Source organism: Mandrillus leucophaeus, unplaced genomic scaffold (genome assembly GCF_000951045.1).
Source record: "Mandrillus leucophaeus isolate KB7577 unplaced genomic scaffold, Mleu.le_1.0 Scaffold14, whole genome shotgun sequence".
Classification (NCBI taxonomy): Eukaryota; Metazoa; Chordata; class Mammalia; order Primates; family Cercopithecidae; genus Mandrillus; species Mandrillus leucophaeus.
The window spans coordinates 6,415,277-6,427,879 of record NW_012101365.1 but is presented as its reverse complement, the minus strand read 5'-3'; the positions used below and the strand labels follow the sequence as shown (position 1 = coordinate 6,427,879).

The window sequence follows — 12,603 nt, the reverse complement described above, 5'->3', positions numbered from 1 at the left end:
ATGCCTACATTAACTCAGTATACTGCACATTATTCGATGCTACAGATAAATCCAAATAGATCAAAAATCTATAATAGTTGTTTATGATTATTTTCTAAACTATGTCTCATTTAACAATAAAAATCAATTTGTATTCCCTGAGTACAAACTGGCTAGGGAATAAGAAAAAGCAAACCCAGAATTATAAAACTGAAAAACCCATTTGCAGAAAATGGAGAATTGTTTGTGCTACATATAGCCAATACCTTGACATAGAAACACGATTATTTCTGATTTAGGTTCCTGGATTCTCTTTATAGATCGCTAGTATAAAGGAATGTAAACACTAGAGATTATAAAAGCATCTCCTAAAAGGTTAATCATAACAAAAACCCAACTTGCAAATGGTTTGCCTACTTCCCCCCCTGCGTATTCTATTTGAGAAGGTAGCTGTTCCTACATTGAAACATAAGGAATTAGATCTTCATATGGTATCCCAAAGAAAAGTATTTAGAAAATGTTCACTGACTACACATTTTAAAAGAATCAGTGACGATTCATTACCCACAGAGCCATAAGCATGAGTCACTAGTCTCTTAGACTTTTTTTTTAAACAAGTAATCTTGTTTCAGGTTTTTCAGTCACCCATTCATAAGAATAATGTTGCACTCAAATAATAACACAAGATGATTAAGAAAACCAAGATGTCATGAAACAAGTCACAGACATAGAAAATTCTATTTAATCCAGCATTCACTCATGATGAACATGTCTGTAAGTTAAAACAAAATGATTCTAATTTTCAATCAGACTCTCCCAACAACCAGTAAGAGAAAAGGAAGTGTTATTAACTACCCTAATTATGGCATTCTGGGACAATATTTTCCTAAAAAATGTATTTCCCAAATTTGCCTTTTTTCATGGGATATTAAGTTCTTTAAAATGAAAAATTAATTTGGGCAAAGTTCAACAAAGTTATATGGCTTTCTTTTTTTTCACAGAAAGACCTGTCAGTCTTTAATGCTGACATCTACTGTCATCTTCGAGGGGAAGAGTAGCATGCAACATTTTTCAAACTTAGCCCATTCAATCTTTTTTCTGTGGAGCATCTCACAGGATATACTTTGGGAAATGCAGTTCTAGAACTACATGGAGTTCATTTCCATGATATAACTAAGGCCTTATCTATAACCTAATAATAGAAGCTCTTCTCCTGAGTTTTAACTGGAGGAAATTATTCTTAGCCCACACCTACCTACCACATCCAGAGTTTACAAGACTGAAATGTGGAAATTTGGGGTTAACAACTGATTCTTTCCCTCTATCTGCCCATGAGCAACAAAAACACCTGCTGTAACAATGTTTTAGCTCTAATTGTGCTGGACTGTGTCTCCTGAAATCTTCTCTCTAAAACCCAACCACCTAGATTCACAAAATAGCTGTTTTAAAAACATACACATAAAAGAACCCAAACTGTGACCATTAGTTCTCCTAAAATTCAGTAGGTAAATATCAAACTACAGCTGTTCATAAATACCGGCAAGAGTTAGAAAACAGTAAATAAATTAACTCTTACAAAACATGGCAATCATCCATATAAGGTAACTTTGATATGAACAATTTTTTAATATCTGATGAGACTAATGGAGCTAAAACACCACTGGATTCCTTCTGTTTCTCTGCCTTCAAAATTTTTGTGGATTTTGTCATTGGGGTTAAGTAATCTGATTAGTTCCTTATTTCTAAGGTAATTCCATTCATAATCAGGACAATATTATGAAGTGGCCCTGGTTTTCCCAAAACAGGTGTGTGCCCATTTGGAGAACCCAAAATATGCCATATCTATAATGCACATCAGACTAACACAGCAGGACTGCTTATCTCTATACAAATAATCACAGCATCTCAAAGGGTAAAAATTACCCTTTGGTGCCACAAGATGGCAGTCTTTCAATAATTAAACTTTAAACTATCTCAAATTGCAACCCGCCCTCATTCCCAAATTGGTGAACGATTCTTTCATTTTGATATTAAGAAGTTGGACTTATAAGTTACTTAACATCAGTTTTTAAAAGATCTGCAAACCCATATGATGTGACACAATGCAAACTCCTAATTCAAAGAATATTTAAAGATAGACACACTTGTTTTCCACTAACACAGGAGAAACTTAGTCTAATATTCTCATTTGCTTCTTGGTAGAACATACATTACTTTTGGCAAAGAGAAACCTGTCAAGGTAATGTCATTTTTTTGTTTTCAAGAGCTTAATGCTTTTTAGGGTAATCCAGGTAAATAAGTGTTAATTACAACATAAAAATAACAAATAAATACAAATTAGATAAATTACACATAATTTAAAATTAAATACTTTTACTAAAACAAAACAAAATATAATCATAAACTATTATCTACCCTGCTATAGTTTGTGTTTTTTTAATCTTAAAAAAACCTGCACAAAGCAAAACAAAACAAAACAAAACAAAAACTGGTTTTTGCTTAAAAGCACTGGTGTGTGAATACACATATTTATTTATTGAAGATAAAAATTTTTTCTTGATGTTCAAAGCTTCCCTGCCCTATCAGGTTCAACAGTGAAGGTCATAGCCTATCAAGCTTTGGAAGTGTACAAAAGCCCTTAGGGCCAGAAGAGTGTTTTCAAACTTGGAACCAGAAAAGATTCAAAGCTGTACCCACCAACCACTGAGGATCAAACAATGAATAAAGACAAGAGTGACTAGGATAGGTGGGGTGAAGGGAGTGGCTTGCCATGAAGAATCAACATTATGAGATGCACCAGGACCCCAACATCTAACACACAAAATAAAGATCAAAGATAATTCTCATTTAAGGGACTGTTGATACCTTGCTTTGTTTCATTTAACTATTTTATCACTGTTTGGTGAAATGTAAAAATAAATAGAGCCAAAAGAATTTGAGAAAGGTAGGTTTTGAAGACATTTTTTAAAAGATGTAAGTATATGTAAAAGACAAAAGTTGTTGCAATTCCAGGTGTTCCAATACTAATTTGAAACTTGAAGGCTCTTAAGATAAATATATTATTCAGGGAAATCTCAAGATAAAATACTGAGTCAGTTACAGCTGCTTTTAAGAAACCTGCAATTGTGGTTACCTGTGACATGACCACAGTCCTTCTGTTGAATATACTAGGCAGTATTTGTAAAAATACTGTTAAAAGAAGTTGGCTTCTGAAACCTTGGGGGCAGGTTTTTAAGATTTCAACATTTAAATAATATCTTACTCGTGGTTCTTTTACTTTTTAATCTTCTTTTGTTAAAATAAATTGGGGTCATAAACACAACATAAAGCCTACTGAAATTTAGGAAGTAAACTGGATTTACCTACACCAAACAGTAAAGCAAGGAGGTTGCCAAACCACCCTTACATTGAGATGGTTCGCCAGTGTGGTGTGTTAATCATCTGTAGTGAACTCATTATTGTAATTAAAAATCTTCATCGATATTAACCTATTAAAGATACTGCCTATGTGAATTTATCATAGGCACAATAGAATTACAGATTTCTACAAGTAAATAAGATGTCAGATATTTTGTTTTCAGTAATTTCAATAGTATTTTGTGTCCCCTGGATATAATTCATGTCTCTCAATTAGTATTGCAGTGGATATTATCCAAAAGTAAGATAAAAATTTAAAGAATATATCTGATTTTCATAGTGCAATAACAGAAAGAAACTAGAGACAGATCAACGGGCTAAAGTAGTAATCAGACTGGCACACATTTCAAAAAAATCCATGGTGTGACTGCCCAGGCGAGGTGAAACTGAAGACAATGTGCTTCCGGTCAAAGAGCCAGTGAGAGAGCCAGAAAGTGAATGGCTCTCTGCAGTTGTGGAATCAAAACTTGATCTTGGTCTGTGTAAGCCAGCAGCAGAACAGGAACGCTGAGGTGTTGAGGAACCAGACCTCTGCTCCACTACTTCGTCTGAAATGTACCAAAGAAGACCAATTTATATGAAAAGAATATATGCCCAAGCCCTTCCTATGAATTTATGATATTCAGAATATTAAGTAAACACATCTGAGCAAAGGCAACTTAATAATGAATGTCATGTTTCAGTGTTTTAGAAGCACAGTCCTCTTCCTTCCAACAATCATAACAAACATCGCTACCAATCACAACACGTGCACACAGCCAAAATGTGGCCTCTAAGTCCTTCTCAAATCGGAGTATTGGGCATTGATACTGGCATCAATCAAACTGATATCTCTTCATGTGAAGAAAGCGTATCCTTGACAACTTATTTTCTTCTAGCATATCAACAAAAAAAATCATTAAGGTAAAAATAAAAGTTACCATCATATATTGCCTTGGGGAAGTGGGGGGTAAAGTGAGAGAAATCTTGTTAAAACTGCAGATTCTACGATTCCCAGGACCAAAACACAGGGATCTGTGTTTTAATAACAACATGTAACTTCGATGAAAGAGGTCTGGGATCCATATAAACGCTACCGTACATATTTGATGGTAGTTCAAGAGTAAAATGTAAATACTTTATTTAAAACAACTTCCCTAACTCTAAACTCAGTTCCATTTTTGTTCCATCCAGCACCTGACCCTTGGTTTATTCTGGTTTTATCCCACTTGGGCCTCTGAAATGAATAATCAGATTTGGTTTGCCCAGGTTTAATTCTTAGCACACACTAAGTTCTTGGACATGACAATTTTCCCTGACGCCTCTGGCTCCTTGATTGCCATGAGTACCTAAATCCAACCCAAATCCCAGTGGAGACCTATTTGGTCACCCTGGCCACCCAGGATGAGGAAAGGTGATGAAGGGGAAAGTTTAGACACCACAATACTAACTAATAAAATATGAATGGAGAAATGTGACAAAGAATCTGACAAATCAGTTAATTTTAAAAAGTGAAACCTACTTCCCTGTTGTTCCTTACTTGTGCTCCATGGCCAATACTTCAAATGATTCTTTTATGCCACGGAGATACTTCTTGTGGAAAGATGCCAGGTAAGAGGTATTCAACATGTCTCTCATCCTTTTCACTTCACTTACATTTTGGTTAAGTCTAAGATTACTTAAAAACCAGTGCATGACCTACCCACCGGATGTCTTCGAGATGATTTTAACATCTGGTCAACTAGTGCCAAGTTTTATCTTCTCAGAGCTCATGCAATGCATAGCTTCCTTACCATCAATGCTTTTAAAGTCCAAAAGATAGCTCCTGTTATCAACCAGGTAAAGTTGTAAGCTCATTTTCACGTAATTGCCAGTCACTGGATTTTTTCTTCTTACACGAAGATGGTATGCATTCACTACCTAAAGTGAAAAATCAATAAAAATAATCAACTACAAAATATCTCCCTTTTTATGCAAAAAAAGGTCAAAATAAGTAATTAATAGGGGTGAGGTAGGAAAGGAATATCTGAATAATTTTTTTATATTACTGGTAGTTTACTTTAGTATTTATTTAATCCCCACTAGCAGTATTGTATGGCAATTAAGATTTAAAGGAAAAGCTACTTGAATAAATTTGGGGTACTGAAGAAAAAAGTGAAATATAAAAGAAAAAGAAAACCCAGAGATTACATCGGGTCTAGCTTTCACTCTAGATAAGCATCAACTCTAAAACATCAGTTATAATTTGGTTGCCCAGTCTCTGCTTGAACCATGTTCATGGATGCTTGTGGAGTAGAAGGAACAAAGAGGACCAGGCATGGTGGCTCATGCCTGTAATTCCAACACTTTGGGAGGCAAAGGTGGGTGGACTGCCTGAGCCCAGGAGCTTGAGACCGGCCTGGGCAACATGGTAAAACCCCATCTCTACAAAAGCATACCAAAAAAATCAGCTGAGTGTGGTGGCAGGCGCCTGTAGTCCCAGCTACGAGGGAAGCTGAGGTGAGAGGATAGCCTGACCCTGGGTTGCAGTGAGCCAAGACTGCACCACTGCACTCCAGCCTGGGCAACAGAGTGACACTCTGTCTCAAAAAAACAAACAAACAACAACAACAAAACAAACAAACAAAAAAACACTGCATTGAAGGTTCTGGATTTTCAAAACATCTGTGGTACTAGTTTCAAAAATGTTTCAGTACAGAATTTAAGAAATGTTAACATTTCTTTTTTAACTAAATACGACTGCTTCAAAACAAAGAGATCTGTTTTTTAAATGATTTTAAGAAAATATTTATTTCATGTACAGATAATAAAATGAAAATGACTGATTTATTTGAACATTTCAAATGCATATTTATGTGGTAAGTTTGCACATTTTTCTTCTTCCTTTAAAAGTTCACAATCCTCAAGAAAAGAACAAGAGTGAAAGGCATATCCGAAGAAAAAAATGCCCCTCCCCACACATATATTCAAATAGAACTGAAATGAAATTGAGCACTAATTTTTAAGAAAAGCAAACTGTGGCGTGAGAGTAAGGAAAATATACTGTAAGTATTAAAAGCACTAGCCAAATAAGAGAGAATATCACAACTTGGAGAAAAGTGTTAATTGACTGAATAAATATGTCCTGATATAATTTGTACTGACCATTAGCTATTACAACCACCTGCCTCTGTTCCCTAGAAAGAAAAGAAAAAAAAAAACCTCCCTTAAAAAAAGAGAAAGTAAAAACATACTATCTTTGAAGACACTCATGATTTTTCATTGCTATGATGTATGCTGAAACTGGTAAGCTATTTTCTCAGAAGGTTTCTAGTTGATTACTTTTTTTCTTCACCAAGAACACTGCTATAATTCAAAATATGTTGGTTCCCAGTATCAACCACTTTTCATCCTTACAGAGGTTATTTGTTTTGTTTTTAATGTGCATGGTATATTACTAGAAAAAGATGGGCTTAATACTCAACTCAGGAGCTCAGAGCAGCTTACAATATAGAAAAATGGCTTCTACAAATGATCTTATTACATTATAATTTCCTACCTTCCATTCAAAATCCAGCTGCTTCATAGCTCGGTAAACTTCAGCCATAATGTCATATGGTTTGCTCTGACTTCGGATTCCAAGATGCCACTTGGCTTTTTTCACGGCTAAAGATTTGGGCTTAGTCGTATTCAGTGCATCCAATGGACATCTTGCTTTGGGGCTGTCTGCTATAAGAGGTGGCATCCTTTCTGGATGAGGCTTCAGGCCTGGGGGAATATGCATGGCACTATCATCCATAAAAGAACCAGACGGAGGACTAGAGGCGAGGTAGAACTCACTGGCTTGGTTCATTATTCTCCGATTGTCAATGATAAGATGATAAGCCACTGCAAGCTGGTCTTGAGGGTCACCACTATATAAACTGTTCATTACTTCTGATTCTGTACATTCAAATTTTTCACACACTTCTTTCACAGCCTCATCATCAATGACGTTGGCATCATAGGAAGGGTCTTCAGGAAATAAGTAACTGGGCAAATCTTGTTTAAACCATTCATGCTCTCTAGGAAAAACACCACAATACACTATTGTAAGACACGCTTTGGCAAGTCCAAATAATTTAGACATAGGGCAACATAATAGAATATAATCAAAAGATCTGGTCTCTAGACCTAGCTCTGCCACTTACCAGCTATGTGATCCTAAGCAAGTTAATTACCCACTACCCTTGAATAACTATGGTTATTAAGACTTGGCATTTGGCCGACATTTTCTCAAAAATGAAAAAAGCGAGCCCATCGCTTTAAGGAAAACAACCAGCAATATTTGTTGCTAATGATAAAATTCAAGCTTTCAAGCAAAACTTTTGTATGATTTGTATGAGTTTCACAGCTTCTCAATACTTAAAGACTTTCTGATAAAGTTGGTGTTAATAATAATAAATACACTTTTTTTCTTTCCCAACCACTTATCTGAGTGAGGTCAGACCTTCTTTACACACTTCAACTAATACAAAATAATGCAACAGATTGAATGAAGATGGTATGAGAACCTAGCTGTCTTTGATATAAAGTCATTCTTCTCACAATTTTTTTTGGAAAATATGGTGATTTTTCATGAAAGATGTATTATTTAACATGTAGTGGGTTTATAGTTATTTTTAAGTAAATTAAATATTTTCTTAATTTCTCAGTTTCAATTCTAATACAGTAAATATTGATAGATATAACCTGCATTTTAAAAAATCTCCCTTGAGGTCCTCAATAAGTTTTAAGAGTTACAAGATTTTAAAATCAAAAATTTTGAGAACTGCTCTCCTAAGCCTTATTTTCCCACACTTCTGGGCCTTTGCGCTTGATGTTACTATTGTTATCCTAGAATATCAAACCATTTTCATCTAACACAAACTACTCCTTCGAGATTGTTCAGGCATTACTACCTGGTAGAATTGGGCATCCCGTAAGTTCAGATGAAGACATATTTTGACTGAATGTCTTCTATTCACTGATTAATTTATTTTTGAATATTTACTGAGGACATACTATGGATAAAAAGAAACATTCCTCACAAAGATTATATTTTAGCTGAATAGAGATTAAACAAATATACATAAAATATAGTTACAAATATACAAATATGCAAATCCTGTGATAAAGATTGCAAAAGAAATTGCATAGAGTAAAATGAGAGTATATAATTTAGAACGACAGGCAGGTGATCAGGGAAGCCACTCTGAGTAATATTTAAGCAGACACTAGAATGATCTGAAGTCAATTATGCAAAGAGTTGCGGAACAGATATTCCCAGCAAAAGAAACAATATGTGCAAAGACCATGAGACAAAAAAGAGTTGTGCTGTGCTCTAGGAACTGGAATGAGCTCAATATCATGAAAGCAGAATGAGCTGTGAGATGGAGTGCCAAATGAAATCAGATATTTCTAAGAATTGTAGGCTATAAAAAGGAAATCTCATGATTTGAACTGGTGGTTGACGAAAATCATTGAAGGATTTTAAAGAGACAGGGTAACATAACCTAATTATCATTCTGTAAAGATCATTTTGTTTGTGGTATAGAAAATAAATTGAAAAGATAAAAATGATGATGGTGAAGCTAGTTGCAATAGTCCAAGTAGGAAATAATGGTGTGTCAGGCCTTGAGGATATGTACAAAGATAAAAATTCTACAGCTACTAGATTTTTCTATCACAACACATTCTTATAGTTGTTGATTTTTTTTCTTAATCTTGCCCAGTAAACTGAGAGCTTCTTGAAATAGTGACCATACCTTATTTAGCTCTACCCTACTACCTAGTAAAGAGTAAATGGTCAATAAATTCTGCATATATGATAAATAAAGTATGAACACAAAAATTCATTCATGTGTTTATTGGCTATATAATAATATTAAGCCCCTATTAGTGTTCAGCAATAAAAATAACTTGAGATAGATCTTTCCTCTCTCCCTCTCTCTATGTATATATATATTTTTTGAGACAGAGTCTCACTCTGTCACTCAGGCTGGAGTGCAGTGGCTCAATCTTGGTTCACTGCAATCTCTGCCTCCCAAGTTCAAGTGAGTCTCCTGTCTCGGCCTCCTGAGTACCTGGGATTACAGGTGCGCACCACCACACCCAGCTACAAAAGAAGTAAAAGAAGACAAAAATATGTTACATGTCTAATATTTTGTAAATATCAATGACAAATAGAAAAGTTAGGCACTTTCAAAATAAACTCCCAAAATCTATTATTCCATAAAACAATAAAATACCAGCAAAAACTGTGAAAATCACCTTTGGAAATTCACCAAAGGCTTGCAACAATCTGAAGATGGTTTATTCAAGAAAAATGGCTGAATCTCAGTAAGAAATGTGAGATTTGTGGCTTTTTAAGTTGTCCTATATCCATTTCCCTTTGTCCAGCTCCATGGCAGCCTTGAAAACCAACAGCCTCATGATCACAGAGCTGAGAAAACAAGGAGCTTAACAACCACTGGGGCATTGGGGTGGGGAGAACAGAGGAGCAGAATAGTTTAAAGCTCCCTGAAAATCTTACCATGAGAGAACTGTCATTATTTTACATGTCTAGCAGTTCTCTAGGAACCTCCACTCACAAGCCTGGTTTTTACATGACCTGACTCACAGCTTACTCCTGCAAACAGCCTTCTCCTCAGGGTATTTGTTTAAAAAAAAAAAAAAAAAAAAAATCAGTGGCAACTGTCTAACATCCCAACTACCTGAAGCAGCAGTGAAAGTTGGGTAAACAAAAAGCTGACCAAGACACTTAAAAGGAAACATTAGGAAATACCATTTCCAGAGGGGTCTTTGGAAAGCTCTGATGTATTTCTAGGACTCAGAAAGGCCAGAAACAAATGCAGGGTTGTGTGTTTGCCTGAGAAAAAAACGGAAAGGGCCATAATTTCTCATCATTGGCAGATTTTGAGGCTCTGCACAAGCAGGAAGTGAAGGCTAAGGCAGAGTTACAACTGCCTGTTGGAGCACTGAGGATGTACCCCAACATCACACAGAGCCCATCAGCAAAGGATGGAAGACTTATTAGATCAGGGCATTTAAGGAAATTTTTATCTAATCATTAGCTGATCATTAAGCTAACCAAAGAGAGATTTCAGTAGCCATATATAAAAAAGAATACAGATTTTACAGAATCAGATCAGAAAATCACTAAACGAACAAACAGGAGCAGCAGTAACAACATACAACGATTATAAACTCTAGGTATATACACCCAAGAGAAATGAAAGCATAGCCATACAAACTGTGTATGTAAATGTTCATGGAAACAGTAGTCATAAAAGCCACAAATTAGAAACAATTCAATCTTCATCAACGAATGCATAAACAAAATGTAGTATATTCATACACTGCAATATTTTTCAAGCAAAAAAAATGAAGTACTAATACATGCTACAGTAGGAAAGTGCTTTGTAAACATGCTAAATGACAGACGTCAGATACAAAAGACCACATACTGTATGATTCCATTTATATGAAATGTTCAGAACAGGCATAAAGACAGAAGGTAGATTAGTGGTTGCCAGGGGATAGAAGGAAGGGGAAATGGGGAGTGACTATCAGTGTGTATAGTTTCTTTCAAGGATGATAAAAAAAGTTCTGGAATTAGATGGCCATAATGATTGTGGAACTTTGTGAATATATGAAAAGTCAGTGAATTATACAATCTAAAGTGATAAATTTATGATATGTGAATTCTATTTTTAAAATTAATTTTAAAAAACAATAAGGAAACAATCTAAATTTGATTTCCATTTCATTAATTTAGTCAAATGCCACAATTTCTTGTAATAACTGTCAATTTTAAAAGCCATCCTTCTAGCTTTTTATTTTCAGGAGTCGTTTTCTGAACTAACTCTACCAAAGTGAGCAGTAACTAGGATGTTTATGAAGGTTCATCTGAGACAAAAGCAATTCACTTCACATAGGCTATTATACAGCCATCAGAAATTATGTATTTCTATCACTGCTACCTGATACCTGAAATTGATATATGACTTAAGGTTAGATTATAAAGACTATCAACTTTTAGAAACCTCATGATATGCCCAAATTTCTTTAAGTGCAGCTAACAGGTTTTCAAATATTCCCTCAAAAATAATATTAATAGCTAATATGTTCTAGACATTGTTCTAAAAGCTTTAATTATATTAAGTTGAATATTTGCAGTTTCTGATATTCAATCATTTTTAGACCTACTTAAATGACAATTTCACATGTTTTGATCTATGATTGCCCTCCCCAAAATTCTAATATATGTGGGAAGTAACTAAGTTGCACATAGCTAACAAACAGATGCACTGGGATCTGTGCTCAGTTGAACTTCAGACCTCTCGCTTTAACTATAACATTAATACTATTACTAAGCCTAAGATAGCTGGAGAACACAAAGATGTGTTTTCCATTAAGATAATATCTATCTTGTTTACCACTATATTCCCAGCACCTAGCACAAGACTGTGCACAGAGTAGATGTGAAATAAGTATCTGTTGAGTGAATAAAAGCGAAAATGGTTAAATAAGCAAATAAATATGAAGATATATTTTCGAACTTCCAATGGCTATCTTACAAGAAAATAGTAGATGTACAAAAATAATATTGAGACAGTAAGTACATAGTAGCATAAGAGATAAATAAAACATGATAGATTGAAAGAAGGATAGATATCACAGAACAGATATAACAATTTGGAAGAGTGGAAATAGCACAGGTTTTGAATTCAGGTTAAGTTCCAAGTTGAGCCCCAGTTGTGCTTCTTATTAGCTGTGTAATTTTCAACAAACACAGATTTACTCAACATTTAATATGTGTTAGATCTTGTGCATTTTGCTATGAATTAATAATTGGTCCCTAATTTAAAGTAATGCATAATTTAATAGGGGCAAACAGATACATAAATCATGACATAACCTTTCTGAGCTTCAGTTTCATGGTTTATAAAATGGTTTCTAGCTATCTATGAAAAGTCAATGCAATAACATAAGTCAAGCCATAAAGCAAAATGCTTGGTATTGTGTAATTTTTCAATAATTAGTAATTATTTTCCCTATTGAACTATAGTTTATCAAATCAATAATTCCCAAACATTGGCCAGGTGTGGTGGCTCATGCCTGTAATCCTAGCACTTTGGGAGGCTGAGATGGGAAAACTGCTTTAGGCCAGGAGTTCAAGACCAGCCTGGTAAACATAGCAAGACCCCCATCTCTTAAAAAAAAAAA

At 34.8% G+C, this 12,603-nt stretch overlaps 1 protein-coding gene across 1 annotated transcript in view; it reads right to left on the bottom strand.

The window, feature by feature from the left end:
- Nucleotides 1–967: 967 nt before the first annotated feature.
- The window catches only part of PRKAA2 (protein kinase, AMP-activated, alpha 2 catalytic subunit), a 47,757-nt gene continuing 36,121 nt past the window's right edge, over nt 968–12,603 (bottom strand). The window contains exons 7-9 of the mRNA XM_011973888.1: nt 6,914–7,418; nt 5,169–5,295; nt 968–3,944 (exon numbers count right to left, since the gene is read on the bottom strand). Coding sequence (XP_011829278.1) covers nt 3,706–3,944; nt 5,169–5,295; nt 6,914–7,418 — 871 coding nt within the window. The 3' untranslated portion in view covers nt 968–3,705. The remainder of the gene's footprint in view (nt 3,945–5,168; nt 5,296–6,913; nt 7,419–12,603) is intronic.